The 17,537-nt window shown below is 51.8% G+C and overlaps 7 protein-coding genes across 7 annotated transcripts; 4 read left to right on the forward strand and 3 right to left on the reverse strand.

Moving 5' to 3' along the window:
- Nucleotides 1-198: 198 nt before the first annotated feature.
- On the reverse strand, nt 199-2,044 carry BD324DRAFT_459873 (flavonol synthase/flavanone 3-hydroxylase). The gene is made up of 8 exons (XM_022012843.1): nt 1,796-2,044; nt 1,572-1,756; nt 1,394-1,506; nt 1,134-1,343; nt 964-1,088; nt 732-911; nt 317-681; nt 199-219 (listed from the first exon to the last, which is right to left on the reverse strand). The coding sequence occupies exons 1-7, from the start codon at nt 1,928-1,930 to the stop codon at nt 511-513; spliced, it is 1,119 nt and encodes a 372-aa protein (XP_021870743.1). The 5' UTR covers nt 1,931-2,044; the 3' UTR covers nt 199-219; nt 317-510.
- BD324DRAFT_459949 (permease for cytosine/purines, uracil, thiamine, allantoin-domain-containing protein) lies at nt 1,783-4,347 on the forward strand. The gene is made up of 10 exons (XM_022012846.1): nt 1,783-2,341; nt 2,386-2,452; nt 2,503-2,654; nt 2,708-2,755; nt 2,805-2,834; nt 2,873-3,217; nt 3,264-3,605; nt 3,656-3,753; nt 3,800-4,112; nt 4,172-4,347. Exons 1-10 carry the CDS (start codon nt 1,889-1,891, stop codon nt 4,289-4,291), a joined length of 1,968 nt encoding a protein of 655 aa, XP_021870744.1. The 5' UTR covers nt 1,783-1,888; the 3' UTR covers nt 4,292-4,347.
- Nucleotides 4,348-4,575: 228 nt separating this feature from the next.
- Nucleotides 4,576-8,268, forward strand: BD324DRAFT_626755 (P-loop containing nucleoside triphosphate hydrolase protein). The gene is made up of 5 exons (XM_022015927.1): nt 4,576-4,797; nt 4,850-4,990; nt 5,037-5,133; nt 5,178-5,298; nt 5,346-8,268. The coding sequence occupies exons 1-5, from the start codon at nt 4,764-4,766 to the stop codon at nt 8,136-8,138; spliced, it is 3,186 nt and encodes a 1,061-aa protein (XP_021870745.1). The 5' UTR covers nt 4,576-4,763; the 3' UTR covers nt 8,139-8,268.
- Nucleotides 8,269-8,301: 33 nt separating this feature from the next.
- On the forward strand, nt 8,302-9,251 carry BD324DRAFT_626758 (hypothetical protein). Its single transcript, XM_022015928.1, has 2 exons — nt 8,302-8,775; nt 8,835-9,251. The coding sequence occupies exons 1-2, from the start codon at nt 8,377-8,379 to the stop codon at nt 9,228-9,230; spliced, it is 795 nt and encodes a 264-aa protein (XP_021870746.1). The 5' UTR covers nt 8,302-8,376; the 3' UTR covers nt 9,231-9,251.
- Nucleotides 9,252-9,660: 409 nt separating this feature from the next.
- Nucleotides 9,661-11,351, reverse strand: BD324DRAFT_651164 (alternative oxidase-domain-containing protein; the record flags this gene model as incomplete). The annotated part of the gene is made up of 11 exons (XM_022018283.1): nt 9,661-9,736; nt 9,774-9,949; nt 9,995-10,070; nt 10,118-10,133; nt 10,184-10,326; nt 10,376-10,419; nt 10,473-10,493; nt 10,540-10,753; nt 10,793-10,875; nt 10,932-11,014; nt 11,069-11,351. The coding sequence occupies 11 exons, from the start codon at nt 11,349-11,351 to the stop codon at nt 9,661-9,663; spliced, it is 1,215 nt and encodes a 404-aa protein (XP_021870747.1).
- A 346-nt stretch (nt 11,352-11,697) lies between these two features.
- On the reverse strand, nt 11,698-15,014 carry BD324DRAFT_651165 (transcription factor IIIC subunit delta N-term-domain-containing protein; the record flags this gene model as incomplete). Its single annotated transcript, XM_022018284.1, has 16 exons — nt 11,698-11,869; nt 11,926-12,169; nt 12,218-12,403; nt 12,454-12,583; nt 12,621-12,865; nt 12,908-13,050; nt 13,094-13,352; nt 13,400-13,541; nt 13,585-13,745; nt 13,789-13,898; nt 13,945-14,044; nt 14,081-14,165; nt 14,215-14,299; nt 14,350-14,434; nt 14,478-14,784; nt 14,868-15,014. 16 exons carry the CDS (start codon nt 15,012-15,014, stop codon nt 11,698-11,700), a joined length of 2,601 nt encoding a protein of 866 aa, XP_021870748.1.
- Nucleotides 15,015-15,177: 163 nt separating this feature from the next.
- Nucleotides 15,178-17,519, forward strand: BD324DRAFT_626796 (ZPR1 zinc-finger domain-domain-containing protein). Its single transcript, XM_022015929.1, has 5 exons — nt 15,178-15,737; nt 15,788-15,908; nt 15,969-16,714; nt 16,766-16,909; nt 16,959-17,519. The coding sequence occupies exons 1-5, from the start codon at nt 15,546-15,548 to the stop codon at nt 17,394-17,396; spliced, it is 1,641 nt and encodes a 546-aa protein (XP_021870749.1). The 5' UTR covers nt 15,178-15,545; the 3' UTR covers nt 17,397-17,519.
- The last annotated feature ends 18 nt before the right edge of the window (nt 17,520-17,537 follow it).

Here is a 17,537-nt window from a genome sequence, read left to right on the forward strand (position 1 = left end):
CCCCCTTTTCTGTTTCACCTTTCTTGCAAACTCAACGAGCACTGATCTCCTCCTATCTTCCCACCACCCACCCACCTACCTCGGAATCAAAACACAGGAATGTAATACAATAACAAAAAGTGGCATTGACCAATTCTGAAACGTCAGGGGGTGGGAGGGGTTAGGCTGAGACTCGCCCGTGTCAACGGGTAAAGGGTATCTGGAATGTGGCACTGGAAACTGAAAAGTCAGTGAGAAGCATCCCAAGTCCGAGCTTTTTGTTAAATCAAGGCAGCATATTGGAGTGTGAAGGGCTGCTTCACTGAGTATCGCTCACTGAACACTCCGATATACTTGACCACAGCCCCATCGAGACACTGCCCGATCGCTTGACGGGATGACCTGATACGTGCTGAGCCGATGGCTGATCAGGATCATTCGCACATGGAAGGTGCATTGATCATGTTTCAATGTACTCGAAGCTAGTGTGCTTGCACTGCCCCACTGCCCCATAGCCTCGTCGGCAGTCGCCTAATACACCAATGCCTCCTTTTTGAGCTTCTTCACGCCCGCCTCGTATGTGGCATTCAATCGCATGTTTACGTATTCGCCAGCGGTGATCGGTGCATACTCCTTCGGCTTGCTTTCTGACCAAGTACCAGGGAGTGTCTCAATCGTCAGGGATTTGTTTGCTCCGCAGAACTGCCCCAATTAATCCACTGTAATACATGATGCTGGACAATCATACTCACATAAGGAATCGAGTATCTCTCTCGTGTCATTCCCGTCTCATCCTCCCTTGGTGGCGGCGCTACGACGCGATGCAATGTCGATTTGAGACTGTCATTTGACCACCTCATGAGGAAATCCCCAATGTTGAAGATGATGGTTCCGGGTATAGGAGGGGCAGCAATGAAGACGCCTGGAGAGCGCTGAGAAGGTTTCAGGGAATCCTGCTGCTGCAAGCTTGTTCAAACGACGTACTGGGCTCTCCACTTGCAATCCCCCACAATCATCCTGAAATAGAAATGTACAGGTACTGAAATCTGTATGTGCACCTATGCGTCCTTTCTCCCCAGAATCAAAGACATCTCGGGGAGCAGATGGATCTGCACCAGTCAGCTGGCTGATAGCTTGTCAACACTTTGGCTCACAATGCAGCAGTCTCAGCTGATTGTCTCCCTCCGTGTGATATCGCTCGAAGAAATCCTCAGGGACTTCCGGCATACCTAGAGCAAGAGCTCGAAGCGTACGCATTTGTAGAGCACGGCAAGTCGCCTGGAAAGCGACGCTGTAAGCTCGCAAGCCAGGCAGGTAATCATCTTCTAGCCAGATATTCGGGTTATGCGTCGCTGTCTCGCTCCCTTCGCTTTGGCTTCAGACGTGCCACAACTCGGTCCCTTTCTTGACTTACCCATATCGTAGCTTTCTTTGAAGTCCCCGCCTTTGCCGTTCCGCATAGCCTCCAACTTGTCCTCGTCGAAGACCATCTGCGAGACCTGCTCCATACCAACGCCAGAGTACCCCCTGAGTCATCAGACGTCGGGCCCTTACATTCACACACACACAGACAGCGCGAAGCCTGCACTCACCGATGATGGTCTCCAGCGGGAGGATGGGGCGCCGTCATTTTGATGTCATACGGTAGAGCAAAGAATCGTCGACTATAGTCGAACATCCCTTGAATGTCTCGTTCAGGGATCCCATGATTCTTAATATAGGCAAATCCCACTTCTCGACATGCAGCGTAGAATTTGCGTCCGATATCCGCAGCGATCTAGCCAAATGTCAGGAGGAGCTCTGAACTTGGACCAACCTCTGGACTGCCATCTTCAAGACCTTCGAAATCAATGATGGGGATCTCTACTGTTGGTTTGGTCATCTTGAATGTGTGCAGCGAAGCAGTGTTATGCAGGAAGTCGAGCTCGCTCACCCGTTCCGAGTAGGCCATGGAGCTCCCCCGCTTATCCCCTATCGGCGTGTCGGGAATCTCGGCTCGTTATCTCTCCGAAGCTTGGCGCTAGGCCAAGTCCGATTACAGCTTTTATTATTTCCCCGCTCCGACTCATCCGGCAGCTTATCATGGCATCCGCGGCAGACACAAGAGATACTTGGACGCTTGAGATACTTGGTTATCAGTCCGAGATTCGAGATCCACAGCACGGTATCTCTTCTCGCCATCAACTTTCATAATCCTGTACCTTTTGTAGTCTCCAACATGGCGATCCAGTGGCGGTCCATTGCGAAGCGCCTCGAATGTCCGACTGACGAAGATGGTGATTATGAGAATGACAAATGGACCAACAGAGACTTGATTCCAATTCCACCTGACAGGCGAACGTACACCATCGCTTCATTCGCTGTGAGACAGGATACGCAGAGCGTTGACTGAAGCCTTCATCGCAGATCTACTGGTTCGTTTCAGGCGCCTGCATCTCAGCGTACTCCACCGGAAGCTCCCTCTTAGCCTATGGCAAGTCTGTCGCATCCTGAAAGGAAGGTGAATGCTGAAGGGATCTTCAGGCTTGACCGCACAGCAAAGTATGGCGTGCGTTGTCATTGGCGCGATCATCACTGGACTTTTGTCATGCGTTTGTGGCATTGCAGGAGAGGTGCACCATATTGGGTATACTGTTTTGGCTCGATCGCATTGGGGGATGAAAGGGGCTTATTTTGTGAGTCAGCGTCCTTGGAGGGTCTGGAAATGCTAAGAGTCCACTCACCATAGCCTATCTGTGTTCGTGTTTTCACCACTATCTGGTGGTTCGGCATCCAGGTGAGTCCAGGGGTCGACGCCACGCGAAACCTGCTCACTATGTGTTCAGGCATACTGGGGAGCACAAGCAGTAAATCTGGTGAGTATGAGCACTTGGAACTGTGCCGATCAGCACAGATGATCGGCGCCATGTCGCCTTCCTGGAAACACCAACCAAGCAAATTCCCCGCAACCGCCAATAACACGCACCAAGAATTCCTCGGACTTGTCCTCTGGTACCTGATGTACATACCTTTGGTCATGATACCTCCTGAGCGACTACAAAGACCATTCGTCATCTCATCCGCAGCCTTCGCATGTACCTTAATCGGCCTACTCGCCTGGTCCGTGTCCAATGCAGGCGGCGGGGGTCCCTTGTTCCATACACAGAATACTGCCGACTCTACACCGTTCTCCATGATGTTGGGCATTACGAGCATTCTCAGTTCTTGGGGAGGTGGAACTATCGGTCAAAGCGATTGGGTGAGAGACCACAGCCGCAAGGCAACAAATCGATTGATTCTGGCAGGTCCGTTATTCCAAGCGGCGGTACTACCCTCTCTTATCCCAAATGGTTGCAGCTCCAACCATGATCACCTGTTGTGCTCTCGCCGGTGTGGTCGTGACGTCCGCATCGTCCAAGGTCTTGGGCAAGATCATATGGTCGCCTATCCTACTGCTCAGCGAGATCCAAGACTACTACGAGTCATCGCCTGCTGTCAGAGCAGCGGTCTTCTTCGCTGGACTGGGCTGTGCCATGGCTCAGCTCTCCATCAACGTGGTTTTGAACTCCGTTTCATGCGGCATGGATATGGCAGGTCTGGCTCCTAGGTATCTCAACATTCGACGTGGAGCTTATATCCTCGCTGCTGTAAGTCTCGCTGCCAACCGGTGGTTGTAACTCAACTCCGGGTCTATCAGCTCGGACTTGCTTCCAATCCTTGGCAGATCCTCGCCTCTGCGTCGGTTTTTCTCAAAGTCGTTTCTGGCCTCGGAACAACAACAGCGCCAAACACAGGGTATGTCCAAGATTCAAACGGTGGACAAGGCTGAACCTGCGTATAGCATCCTACTATGTGACTATCTCCTCGTTCGAAAACGAAGACTGCGTATCGAACATCTTTACCTGGGTACACCAGAATCAGTTTACTGGTATCAGAAAGGATTTCATTGGCGAGCTTTCGCGACATTCTTCCTGACTATCTGGCTGTTCCTTCCTGGCTTCTTGATGAGCTTGATCAGCCCTAATATAGCGAACAACTGGACAAGAATTTTCAACATTACTTTCTTGGTCGGCGTCGCCATGTCATTCGTGATTTATGCTGGATTGTGTGCCGTCTTCCCACCTTCCAATAGGTTTGAAGGGCAAAATTTCTTAGTATGTCCAAAACTCGCCTCATTTCAAATCAACGGTCACGCTGATACAGGATGTTATAGGACGACGAAATCTTTACCAAGTCTGTACGTGGAGCGGCGGCCAAATCTGCGATGAAAGAAGAGTACACGCCTAGTATCACAGAATCGGAGAAGGCCGCCACACCCGCCACCTTGCTGTGAGCGTAGAGGCTGAGAGGTGAGAGCAACAGTCGGATCATTGGGTCTTTCAGTAGACAGAGACAGTCGAGAAAGTTTGTGGGAATGTCCTTGGTCTGCGCCTTTGTATGTGGTATCATGAAGCACAAAAAGCCACTCGACGGCGAGGATCCCCCATCGCGCTGCCACCAATTCCTTTCGACTTTTTGGCGCCTGCTTTTCCGTTAAAGTTTTTGTCTTTGACAAATTTGATTCCGCTTTTGTGTGTATCTTGTCTCGGCGTTGAATGAACAACAACATTGGAATCTGATCTTGACCCATACATTACATTCAACATCGACACGTTCACGACCTCGCGTCAGCACATGTTTACGACCTCTACATACATCTCCTCAATCTCTAGCAAGGTGCTGGTGACGGGTCTCCGTCGGCAAACGAGGAAGAGCTAAAGGCGTAGTGTGTATTTACAACCCCGCCTAGAGGGAGAATCCTCAACATGGAGTCTGATGCCAATGCCATTCAAATATGCGGTGAGATCGAGCATAAGTGGCTTCCAGAGCGTCACTTGCTTACTGTATGAAGTGCGAGTTCGGCCGTGGCATCCAGAGAAGGAGCAGCCGTTCGTCGTTCAACCCGCTCAACAGGCCTTCTTCCTCGGTGACGGCAATTTTGCCATGTCGCCTAGAAGACCTACGACCTCGGGATCATTGAGAGAAGTCGTTGGTAAGCTTTTGGAAGCTAATAGAGTCCTCAGCTCACAATTTGCCAGAGGTGATGGACCACCGTCAACTCGATTTCGATAAACCTGAACCTGGCTCTGAGACACGGCGCGGTCAACCTGGAGCAAAGCGGTACAAAAACAGAAGGTGAGCCGCTAGTCTGGCATGACTATCCATCTTACGCCGGCCAGATATATCTTCGACCATGTCTTCCAACGTAATGCGACACAAGAGGCTGTGTTCGAGAAGACAGCGAAGCCTCTATTGAGCGGCGTGTTGGACGGTTTCAATGCTACGGTGTTTGCGTACGGGGTAGGCCGCCGCTATGTTCCCAATTGAGCTCCAGCTGATTAGCTCAGGCCACTGGATGCGGCAAGACACACACTATCAGTGGAACGGCTGAGGATCCAGGCATCACAGTGCGGATCATGCGAGAGCTGTTTGAGATGATTGAAGAATCCAAGGATGATTTCGACACTTACGTAGAGCTTTCCATGGTGGAGATCTACAACGAGAACATTCGCGACTTGCTGGGCGACAATTTTCCTGCGTGTCCGACCGGTGGTCTCAAATTGCTCGAGAACGAGAAGGAGCGAGTAACCGTGGATGGTGTCACTCTAAAACGGCCTGCATCGGCAGACGAAGTCATGGCCTTGGTCCTTCTAGGCAACCAGCGACGAAGTACCTCATACACTGAGAGCAATGCCGTGTCGTCTCGATCGCACGCTGTTCTCCAAATCAACGTCGGTCGCAATAGCAAGGGTCACGAGGTCGACTTCGAACAAGCTGTCGTCCGACAGTGTACTTCTTCCGCGACGCTCTCAATCATTGATTTGGCAGGCAGCGAACGCGCGTCGGCGACTCGGAATATGGGTACACGGATGAAAGAAGGAGCGAATATCAACAAGTCCCTGTTGGCCTTGAGCAGCTGTATCTCTGCTCTTTGCCAACGACCTATCGGAGGACGCAGACCTCACGTACCATACCGGAATTCCAAACTCACTCGGATGCTCAAATTCTCATTGGGAGGCAATTGTCGGACCGTGATGATTGTCTGCGTCTCCCCAAGCTCAAAAGATATCGAGGACACACATAATACTCTAGTCTGGGCAGATAAGGCGAAGAATGTCTCCACAAAAATCACTCGAAACACCGCTGGTGTTCAAGTCTCTGTTCAGCAATACCTTACCACAATATCTCAGCAGGAAGCTAGGATCAGATATCTCGAATCAAAGGTCGAAGAAGGGACCATGGCGCTTTCCATGTATGCCAAGAAGAAGTTGGAATCTGCTAGGCAAGATGCCAGAGCCGTCCTGGATCATCTACGCAAAGAGTTTGAGAAGGCCATCCCCACTATCATCGAGGGTGCGAAACAAAGAGCATTATGGGATCAAGCTGAGATGAAGAATGTGGCATTGAAAGGGCGGATGGCCGTGCTCCAGCCGGAGGACGAGGAAGAGAGGACACGATTGAACGAGATGGTCGAGAAAATCACCAACACGTTTTCCGGCAACTCTTCTGTGCAGGCTATGGTCCAGGACGAGTCAGTGAAGAGCAAGGCGCTGGACGCTCTGTTCAGATCGACTGCGTCTCGCTCCTTTGGAGACGCTATTGAGCCACCGGAACAGGACGCTTTCAAACTCAAGGTCCGAGTCATGGAGCTGGAACTGGCGGCTGCTGTCTCTGCGGCAAGAGAGAAAGGCTATCGCGAGGGAGCTCAGCAGTTCGCGGAGCAATTCTCGGCCATGATCTCCTTGCTGGCGAGCACAAGCTCGACAATAAGGGCGCAGACGCAAGCCCTACGGGAACTACCGACAGAAGACAGCCCGGGTTTGGCTGCGGTCATCGCTCAGCTCGACGACCTCTTGCAGTCCTTAGAGACTGGCAGAAAGTCGATATTCGCTACGAACAAAACTTCCCAATACACCCTGCCAGCGTTACCCAAACCCAAGGCTTTTACCCTGCCACCACCTCGTGTATCCATGACGGGCCAAGCAAGCCGTCGACGTTTCTCGATGGCGCCGGCCGCCCCTCTGCGATCAGCTCTCAGACCCAGGCGTCTCAGTGGAGCTCCAATGGGTACGCCCAGCCGGAAGTCTCTACCCTCCCAAGCCGATTCTCCCGCCAAACGTTCCAGCAGACCCTTCAAGGTCGGACAGGTGAAGAATCGCACGCCAAAAAAGTCATTCAGATGGAAAGACGAAGCTGGAGAAGGTGAAATAGATGATATCAAAACCGCTCCCATTGCGCCGAGATTCTCCAGCTCGGGGGAGGACGCCTCCTTACAGGCGGATGCGTCCATTGGATCAAGCGACGAATGGAGGGATGAACCTGACGATTCGGACAGCGCTCCGCCCATTCAGAAGATTGTACCGGCAGCAACAATACCTCCCATTTCAGGTCTCATTGGTCCACCTGTACCGGCTTGGAAACGCGCAAAATTGGGTGTGAGCTCGTTGGGAAATCTGACCTCGCTGGACGAAGCTAGAGAGAGTAGCTCATCGCCGGAGCCAGCTTCTAAAAAGGGCCTGGGCCCACCTGCTCGTTCCACGAATCGACCACCGCTTAACGCTCGACATCAAGTTCCGGCCATCACTTCGCCCTCGATTTCGACAATGTCCAATCTTCTCCGACCGACCATCGCCTCTCGCTCTCGGTCATCCATCAATGTACGATCTCAATCTGAGATCGATGGCAAAAACGTGCTAGGCTCGCCGGCTCGTCGAGTTGTGTCGAATGGACGGATGCAACCGCCTCTTTCAGCCTCCAAGGCAAAGCGGAGAAACTCAAAAGGACCGTACATGTCCAAGTCTGAGCGACTAACGTCGAGGACCCCTCTGGACGCATCATTGGGCACGTCATCAAGTGGTCTGCCGGTATCTCTCACGGTCGACAAACACCACATTGATGGTGTACCCTCCATCAGCGTGTCGGACGAGAACAGAAGGTCATCCATGATGCCTACTGTGTCATGGAGCATGCGGTCATTGAGCGGGAACCTTGGCGCTCCGTCTGGTCCGAGAGCATCTTTAGCTGTACCAAGCTTACCTCGCGGACCTAGTCTGACATCGAAACCGTCGCTAACTAGGCTCAATGCCATGGGCAACTCGACCCGGGATGCTGGAGATACTTCAAGGGCGGCGTGGCGATGACGCTTGTAGCTGGGAAGGGTTTGATGTCGAAAGACCTTGTGCATTATGATTTCTACATCTGTCTGTACATGATGAGCAATATCGCCGGACTATGCAAAGGACATTCAAGGAGCTGGGAAATGAAACAGCCAACGAAAGAAACGCCACTTTTGTTTGTGGGTTAACCAGGCCGGGTCCTCCTCATTCGGACCATTGAGATCGACAAGTGTTCGACCTTTCATAGGTCAACCAGACTTCCATGTCGCATCATCGATATCAGTCGACAGGATCCTACACTCCGGTTCTCATACGTCCTTCAAGGTCTAGCGATGCTGCTCTACTTCGTCCGCCGGGGCCTCCTCCGCGCCTGAAATATCCCTATCCCATCCCCATCATCTCTCTCTTGGATCTATCCTATACTATACACGCATCCCGGAACCGTAGAGTCGCAAGTCATTTCTTGCCTCTGGCCATCGGTCGGACTCTCATATTGCTTCTCGCTATCGGTTCAAGTACACGATGGCGCGTGCGAGGAGGTTGGGTTGCTGTCTGTTCCGCTGTAACGGTCTTAGGCACAGTCTGGGAAGTGTGCAAGGATCGATTGGATCCTGCAGCCAGTGATGGGGTCGAGGCCTCTGATACGGCTTTCTTGATCATGGTGCGTCGTTGACTATAAACGTCCATCCAAGGTTCAGAAAGCTGATACGAAAGTGTCAGACCGCTACCATGGCCATTCTTCAATACGTGAGGCGTTTCATTGATGATATTCAAGTGCCCCAAACGCTCATTGATCATTCCTATAGCTCGTTTTTGTCCTTCTTCTACGCCTCTCGCCACCTTCACACCGTCTCAATCCTCTCTCACTTCGACTGCCTCGATCTGCTATTCAGACGCCGACCGCTTTCCAATACTCGACCGACGTTGACGATGGCACGTCTGGAAGAGAGACACAGGGATCTGGAGACGAGGATGACGAGGAAGAGATCCTGGCGGACAATGAACCCGTATCACCTACGAGGCGTTATCACACTCGTTTCCCGAGTCAAGCGACTGTTAGGACAATTCCTCAGAGTCTTCCCTCTGATCCCGAAGGCGATGATGGAGAAGGGTTGATGGAAGAGGAGGAGGAAGAGGAAGAAGAGTCGGACGCCTCGTCCATCTCCGAATCATCCATCATCGACCTACCTCCCGCCCAATCTCCTGCACGAATCATACCTCCGACCAGCTTCAGCGTGACTGCAAAACTTGACAGCATGCTCAATGATGATTCACCTGTACTCGGACCTCTGGTACGTCGAACCCGGAGTGCGAGGCTGTTAGCCAGAAGCTGGGGAAGGGAGAGCTCTAGTGGAGAAGGCTCTTATGGGACCTTTGGCTTCAGACGCGATAGCGTTCCGGGTGGATCCAGGGAATGATCATACCTCAAATCTTTGGGAGCTTGTGCGTTGTATTTTCACGAGGGTCATTATAATAATATGTCATGAATGGTTGTTCCATCCAGAGGCCTACTCATCGCTCATTGGCCTTTCACTTGCATTGTAGTCTACAATCTCTTGGCCTGATTCTGCAGCTTCTGCTGCTGCTCCTTGACGAATTGTGCTGATTGCTCGCGAGTGAAGCTGTTTCATCAGATTGAGGACCGCGGAGTTCACTCACCCAAACGTCGTGCCTCGGGTAATTGCATCCGCCTCACCTAAAGCAAAAGGGTTGAAGTCCCGCTTCTGATCCAGGTCGGACAAGCTGTGGTTGACAAAACGGTGAGTTGCTTCATCCGCTCGGACAGCTTTGATGACGTCGAGCAATTTCGCGTCTTCAGGCAGGCGCCAGTAGTCCTGTACGACAATGAGTTCAGGAGCTCACAATGGAGCGAAACCTACGATAGCGATTCTTGGAGCTGGTACATTTTCCCATTCTGGTACCAGACCCTTCTCGATGTCAGAGATACAGTGGGTGCTATGACCGGTCAGTACTGGCCACGAACAATCTCGCGGAAGTCTAACTATGTTCGGACGGCCTCTATCGAATGATGAGTGCGGCTCTTTCAATGAAGGACATCTCAGACTCACCCTCTTCAAGATAACCCACAAAGCGATGAGCGGTCCGGGGCGAAACGAGATACGTGAGGAAGAACGCGTTGTAAAAGACTCCTTGGGCACCCAGTACCAGAGCTCGAACAAACCAGGAAGGTTGAGCGATGGTCATGAACGTGCTTGCGTGATGTCAGCAGTCTACGGATGAGAGAAATCGGATCAGCCCACAGAAGGTGCATCCGTTCATTCTCAGCTTCTTCAAGGAGCGTATGCTGTCACTTTCGTTAGATTCCAGTTCATCGCCACGAGTATCGAAGGCGCTCACGATCCATCCTCCGTCCCGTCGCTGCCATACTTTCAGCCTCGACAATGAAACGGGGACCCTGACTCACGAGCAGCCGAAGACTTCTCAAGTGTCTGAGCGTACCGCCAACCATACCCGGAACACCGGCAATGCTTTCCAAAAGGATGATCCGCAATAACCAATTCTTGTCCGACAAGAGCTGTCCTTTCGCTCGCAATTGTTCAACGGGCAGCGGACGAAGAGCCAGTGTAGCATCATCGATCGGGATGGACTTGTATCCCGTTGCAAAGTCGAAGCCACGTCTAGGATCGTCAGATCCCTCTGGAGCATCTCAGACTCACTTCAAAAACTTAACCAGCCGCTGAACAAACCTATCGCTGAATGTCGTAGGTGGGCGATTGACTATCTTGACAACGTTGAGTTCCTGGAGAGACGAGTACCGAGTCAGCGTCTAGACCGTCTCGACACCGTCAATCATACCTCGTCAGTATATATTGGGTTCATCATTGTCCAAGAGCCCTGAGATGTCAAAGGGCTTGCGTTGGCTATAGGCATGACCTGATCTGCAGGATGTATGAGGTTCACCACTCGATGAATTCCGTAGCAAGTACGCCTACCTTTATAATGCGGACCCTCTGAACCCTGAGTCTCCTCCCCGACGACTGTCCTCTCAGCCTCTCGTTTCCTGACTTCGGGCTTTAGGGCCGTGGATGCGTTATCTAACTCCGCCCTACTCTGATGGAATGATCGCTGGGAGACAGAGTCATCTCGAGGTTTGTTGTCCACTCGAGCTGAGTGGCCTGCCCAGCTTGTCGAGGCAAAGTTTCGATACGCTATAGTGGAGGATCGGGCAATAGTTCCGCAGACCAGCGGTCGAAGTGGTTGACGAACAAGTGCCATGATGACGGTGTTGATATATATTCGGAGTGTGATTTGTAGAAGCAGTGTGATGATCGGTGGGTGACAAGACCTTTGAAGTTTGCTATTATATCTGCATCGATCCTTTGTCGTTGAATGTTGACGAATCGGAAAACTCCGCGACGGAGTCGGCGGCGGATATCCTCAAGCGTAGGAAAGGTTTTGAATGTGCATGTCATCGAATTCTGATTGCGTCAGAGGGGTTTTTGACGAGCCTGAAGCGCCAGCTGAACTCGGCTGCTGATTAACCCTCTGTCTCTGGCCCATACGATCATGCTGCCATACGCCTGGTGGTAATCCATGAGTGCGGGCATCTCGACATGTAGTCTCAATTGGTAGATGGCAAATGCCGTTGCACGGAGTTGTCGGACTGAGGCGGATTGTTTTCAAGGGCGAATTTTTCCGAGTCTTCCGAGGCATTTGAGGCATTATCGATTCCTGCAAATACAAATAGCGGAGGGCGACGGCGTCGGAGATTGGTGACGATCAGAAGGACTGGACTGACTGATGAGCGATGCATGCGATTCATGCTACTCTGATCCATCGTCCACCACACTGCGGGCAGACGATAGCGGCCTCGAGTGCCATTTGCTGTAGGCCTCTCCGTTTCCCGCTAGGCTGACCGGACGGTGCTGTCCCATCGCTTGATTGAAATCTGGTCCAGTCCAGACTCTGGCCTTCCGGGCTGACTGGGATCGGATAAGGCTTGTGACAGTCAGGGAGCAATGATGCCGCCGAGCAGACGGTGCAGAGACGATGAATTGGAGAGGTGATGAGGGATTGTGTCACACAGCATGGTGCTGTCGAATTTATGAGCTGGTGTCCAAAACATGCCACAATACGCTCACTCCACTCGTGACCATTCGCACAAATGGATTGCCCGCCTTTGCCCGTGTCGACAGGGGCAGAACATACTGGGCACGTGTGATTGAATGATGATCCCGCCATCATGGTCCTCAACGAGGATGTCACAGCATCATCGATAGGAAGCGCTGCCAGGCGTCCCATGAAGGCGCGATCATCTGGGCTGAGATCTATAGCAAGTAGACCTCAGCTTTAGATCCATGGTCAGGCAACAGCTCACCTTCCAAGGCTTCGCTTTTGACCTCAGCCAGTATCCAGACAATAAGGGCAGTCGCGATGATATCCTGAATCTGAGAGTTCAGAGTGGCACACAAAGTCTCAAACTGAGGCGCTAATGTCGGAAATGTGATCTGACATTATCAGCCACACACAAGCCTAAGAACTCACTGCAGACCACCTTGCGACCACGAGACTCAATCGCAGTTTGTCTAGGACGACATTGGCCCAAAGTGAGCTCATCAGTTCGCTCCAAGCACTCGCAGAGCCCTGGCCTAAAGTTGACGGATTTTCGCTGGTCCCTGGCGGGTTTTCGCACAATTCAAGGATTCCTGACGCGGGGCTCATTGGATCTCGCATGGTCAAGACACGTAGCATAAACGGCATGAGTGCGAAGAGAGGGGAACAATGAAGCACTGTCGGGAAATGTCAGCACAACCGTCGATCGCAAGGCTTACGTCGAGGAGACTTCTGAAGAATGGAATGCAGGATTGCCAGAGGGTCCTCCTGCTCAACAGACGTGATACCGAGATCGGCAAGCACGAAGATGATAGACCGGACCGATTCATTCGCTGAATCCAGATTATGCAAGTTCATAACCCTGCCCAGTGTTATCCGAATCCCTCGTACATAGAGAAGCTTACTCTGAGGCCCAACAAAGGAAATGGGGTGGCGTCCCAATGCCAGAGATACTCGAAGTGACCACACTGAGCTGTCGTTCGTCCTTTCCAAATTTCGCATCATCCTTCTGAAGATCGAGAACGCAATGTCTGGCGGCCAGAGATATTGCGAGAGATGTCTGAGGATCTGCTAATGTTGGCGAAGTTCGAAAGTTGACAATGACGTGCTGTGTGAGAGCGGAGAGTGTGATGAGCAGCCGATCAGGGTCAAGTAATTCGATGCCTACACGCAGTAGTATGAGCCAAGCGCCTGAAGAAGGGCCGGCGCACCAATACACGCTCCCAAGGGATTGGCACCTGCCCAATTGCCCACTCGATCCAACCGTATGATTTTTGTGCCTTTCCAGCCCACGGATTCCTCGCGAGAAGACCACAGGTGAACAGAACTAGATTTCGTCCACACCAGGACAGACTGCTTACGGTCAGAAGTCACGGTTAAGAGGGAGCAGACGTACCTCAATCCACTGCAAAGCCGTAATTTGTCTCCTGTCTCCTCCATCGACCCACTCCATCGTGCCGAACGAGAGTGACCATGCATCGCCAGCGTGACGTTCTCGGAAGATAGGGATCAAAGCAATGGATCCATCCGAAAGTGCTATCGCAAGGTGTGTCTCATCTATAGGACCATGAGCCAATTCATACCTGGTCAGAAAACTCACATTTTGAATGTTCTGTAAGCTCCCATGATGACCAGGACATTTGCGTGACCCATGCATCGTCTGATACCTTGAGATACGCATCGCAAGTAAAGCGCCTTTCCTCGCCATAACTGCTAGTGATTCAGTTTGACGCTGAGGTATCGGACATTGACTCACGTCCACAGCGCAACCATTCCTGCGCGGGACCCCATCGCCAACAGGCTCCCATCTCTGCCGAGCATTTCCACCGCCGGTACAGCAGCGGACCAAGCCATGCCTCTCCGTCAGCAACATGTGTCTACGAATCCCTCACTCGTAGCTTTCATTTGAAGAGCGATTGGAGGTGTGACGTCTTTCACATCAAGCATCTCCTTCATCAGAATAGTCAGGTCGGCAATCTGCCAAGAGTCAGGCCGTCATTATTCGAAAGCATCTAACGAGCCACACCTCATCCCATTGTTTGCTGTACGGCTCAGTCCGTGGCGCGTAGATTGAAACTTGGCCAGCGGTGGTCATGATCGCGATCAGTGACCTGGTCTCGTCTCAGCAATGAGCTGACTCGCAATCTCGAAGGAGCCTCACCCTCCAAGTTCGCTGAGCCCAGACGGTGACCATATCGCAGATCTGGCTAGGACTTCCCGTCCAGATAGGACGCCTCCATAAGAATCTACGCTGATCAGCCCTCGAGTGATCTCATTAGCCATGCATACCTCCCACATCAATCCAGTCATAGTACAAATCCCTATTGCCGTCTTTGTCCACTTCCAAGCTCGTGGTCCACCATTTGATCTCGCCCATTTTTGGCTTCAACACCCGGCGCGGTCGAGAAAGTCCAGCCTCGGCCGAGACTTCAAATGCAGGCTGAGGAGTCTCTGAAGGCGAATCCAGGTCCATAGCCTCCTCCGCTTTGGCACGAGCTCTCCGCTCTCGCATGACGGCCGACGAGGGGTTTTCAAGGTTGAGGTCTGCTTCGAGATGACTGGGAGGACCAGGGAGTGTAGTGCAAAGGTAAGGAGTCTAGAACAGACTTTATATCAGCAAGAGCGCTCTGATGAACCATCATGAGGGCAATTCTAGGTAAGTGCGCGCTGCACACCCACCATGATAACTACCCCTCGTTTAGTCAAGATCAAACACTGCCCGTCCTGATTCCACGCAACGCCTCCTCTCGCAGAAGGAGCAATCATGTGCGGCAGCACTTTGGTGCCTAGTACCATTGGAGCTTTGCGACTATGATCAGCTGTCATCTTGTTCGCGCAATGCTGCCGACAACGCGACTTGACACAACATTGGGCATTTTGACCAGATGCTAGCTGCTCGTGCCGCTGGTCGGCATTACGTAAGTATCATCACCCCTCATCCCAAAATTCTCTCTCTCCTCATGATAGCTCCATATTTTATCATTCTTCTATACTCGATCCCTTTTGGCACCGAGAGTGGAAGACCAATAGGGAGCGACTGGGAAGGTCAGGAAGCGGCGGGTTCGATCCACAGTTAGGCTCTCATCAGCTAGGCGTTTGTGGAGCCTGTTCTCTCATACGGTGAGTCCAGCTATTCTATATACCTTCCAGGGATCTTGCTATCCCAACCCCGTCTTTCGATGATGATCAAAATTTGCGTTTGAGCGCCAAACTGGCGTATGAAAACTCTTACATGCCTAAACTACAACGGTCTGATATCAAATCCAACTCGCCCGATTTCCTCACTGCTCGAACAACAATCGCTATGCTGACAATGGAAACCACAGCGATTACTGTACTGTCCTTACCGAACTCAGCATGAGCAACGAGCCCCGGGAAAATCTCTTTCCCTCCGTTGGAGACATCGCATCGAGGACTGAAGCCCTTCCCGAACCTGAAGACGATGATGTCCGGCTAGGGGAAGATGCACCTGCTCGCGTGGAGCAAGAGGAAGGCGAGGAGCGAGAGATGCAAGAAGTGGAGAGCTTGTGCATGCGTTGTCACGATCAAGTGAGACGCTTCGCTTCTCAAACGCAGACCTCTCTAATCTTGATCTGCAGGGAGTCACGCGTCTCCTGCTCACTTCTATTCCTTACTTCAAGGAGATTGTTATCTCGTCTTTCCGATGCGACCATTGCGGGCATCGGGATACCGAGATCCAGAGTGCTGGAGAGATTCAGCGTGAGTCTTGCTTGACCTGGACGCAATGTCCATCTGATCCGGGACTCACGTCCAATCTAGCTAAGGGCGTAAACTTTGCTGTCCACCTTTTACATCGAACCGATCTTGACCGGCAAATTGTCAAATCCTCATTCGCTACTGTCACCATACCCGAAGTCCAGCTCACCATTCCGCCGGGGCGAGGACAATTGACCACCGTCGAGGGCCTCATCAGGGATACCGTCCGTGACCTCAACATGAGCCAGCCGGTTCGACGGGTCATGGATCCACCTACAGCGACCAAGATCGACGAGATGCTTGCCACGCTGAGGGATTACATTGGCATCGAGGAAGGTGAGGAGGACGACGACGGCGGTGTAGGCAGGGACGATGATGAGGAGCGCAAAATCACACAACATGCCGACGATAAAGAGGCAGTCGAGAAGCCATTCAAGCCATTCTCCATGTCTCTGGATGATCCATCCGGCAATTCGTTTTTCCAATTCGTCGGAGCGGCCAGCGATCCTCAATGGAACATGCGAGCCTACAGCCGGACTCTGGAACAGAACGTCGAGCTTGGACTTGTTCAGCGTCCAGAGAACATGTCAGACGAGAAGGAGAAGGCGTCACAGCCGATTATACCCGATGATCACAAGTTGCAGAGTTTGCAGGAAGTGCAACAGAGGTTGAACCCGATGCTCAACAAGCTCGGCGAGGGTGCCAACGGAGTGGTCCCAGACGAGATTTTCAGCTTCCCAAGTACATGCTCAAGCTGTGGTCATGAGCTCGAAACTTTGATGCAGCAGGTCAACATTCCCTACTTTCAGGTGAGTTCATTGGCGAATTCTTTTTGAGAGTCATCAGCTTATGCAATGCAGAATATTATCATCATGGCTACAAACTGCTTTGCTTGTGGATACAGAGACAACGAGGTGAAATCCAGTGGTGCTGTGTCAGATATGGGCAAGAAGATCACGCTGAAAGTGGAGGATGAAGAGGATTTGTCAAGAGATATGCTCAAGGCTAGTAGATCATCACGGTGGACAACATTCAAGCTGACTCATCCATTAGTCGGACACAGCTGGTCTTGAGATCCCGGAGATCGACCTCGTCTTGCAGCCTGGAACACTTGGGGGAAGATTCACCACGCTGGAAGGACTGCTCAACGAAATATACAACGAGTTGTCCACAAAAGTGTTCAGGACTGGAGATTCGACCACCTCCGGCATCGGCCAGCAAGGCATGTCAGCTGTTGGTTCTGACGAGAGAAAGTTTGAAGATTTCTTAAAAGGCTTGAAGGACTGCATGTCGGCGGCTAAGCCTTTCACTATCATTCTTGACGACCCGATGAGCAACTCGTACCTCCAGAATCTATACGCTCCGGATCCAGATCCAAACATGATCACAGAGGAATACACACGGACGCACGAGCAGAATGAAGAATTGGGACTGAACGATATTGTATTGGAAGGCTATGAGCAGCCGGAGGATGTCAAGGGGGACGAGTAGATCAAAGTCGACAGTCAGTGAAACACAGAACCATGTAGAAAAGTCAGAAAAGACAGTCATTGTACAAAGGTTTCTTCTTGTAGCACCAGTTGCACACTCCTTGCATAGCGACAACAATTGCATTCTCCAGACATATTCCGA

The sequence above is a fragment of the Kockovaella imperatae genome (genome assembly GCF_002102565.1).
Source record: "Kockovaella imperatae strain NRRL Y-17943 chromosome Unknown BD324scaffold_7, whole genome shotgun sequence".
Lineage (NCBI taxonomy): Eukaryota > Fungi > Basidiomycota > Tremellomycetes > Tremellales > Cuniculitremaceae > Kockovaella > Kockovaella imperatae.

Excerpts from the sequence above, each read along its gene's own strand:
- BD324DRAFT_459949 (XM_022012846.1), top strand. The coding sequence starts at position 1,889 with ATGCAGGAAGTCGAGCTCGCTCACCCGTTCCGAGTAGGCCATGGAGCT. Across the intron at positions 2,453-2,502 it reads AAGCTCCCTCTTAGCCTATG|GCTTGACCGCACAGCAAAGT; the intron begins GCAAGTCTGTCG and ends AGGGATCTTCAG. Across the intron at positions 3,754-3,799 it reads ACAACAGCGCCAAACACAGG|CATCCTACTATGTGACTATC; the intron begins GTATGTCCAAGA and ends ACCTGCGTATAG.
- BD324DRAFT_459873 (XM_022012843.1), bottom strand. The coding sequence starts at position 1,930 with ATGGCCTACTCGGAACGGGTGAGCGAGCTCGACTTCCTGCATAACACT. Across the intron at positions 1,507-1,571 it reads CCCGCTGGAGACCATCATCG|GGGGTACTCTGGCGTTGGTA; the intron begins GTGAGTGCAGGC and ends CTGATGACTCAG. Across the intron at positions 912-963 it reads GATTGCAAGTGGAGAGCCCA|CGCTCTCCAGGCGTCTTCAT; the intron begins GTACGTCGTTTG and ends AAACCTTCTCAG.
- BD324DRAFT_626755 (XM_022015927.1), top strand. The coding sequence starts at position 4,764 with ATGGAGTCTGATGCCAATGCCATTCAAATATGCG. Across the intron at positions 4,798-4,849 it reads CAATGCCATTCAAATATGCG|TGCGAGTTCGGCCGTGGCAT; the intron begins GTGAGATCGAGC and ends TACTGTATGAAG. Across the intron at positions 5,299-5,345 it reads CTACGGTGTTTGCGTACGGG|GCCACTGGATGCGGCAAGAC; the intron begins GTAGGCCGCCGC and ends TGATTAGCTCAG.
- BD324DRAFT_626758 (XM_022015928.1), top strand. The coding sequence starts at position 8,377 with ATGTCGCATCATCGATATCAGTCGACAGGATCCTACACTCCGGTTCTC. Across the intron at positions 8,776-8,834 it reads ATACGGCTTTCTTGATCATG|ACCGCTACCATGGCCATTCT; the intron begins GTGCGTCGTTGA and ends CGAAAGTGTCAG.
- BD324DRAFT_626796 (XM_022015929.1), top strand. The coding sequence starts at position 15,546 with ATGAGCAACGAGCCCCGGGAAAATCTCTTTCCCTCCGTTGGAGACATC. Across the intron at positions 15,909-15,968 it reads GAGTGCTGGAGAGATTCAGC|CTAAGGGCGTAAACTTTGCT; the intron begins GTGAGTCTTGCT and ends CGTCCAATCTAG. Across the intron at positions 16,910-16,958 it reads TGTCAAGAGATATGCTCAAG|TCGGACACAGCTGGTCTTGA; the intron begins GCTAGTAGATCA and ends CTCATCCATTAG.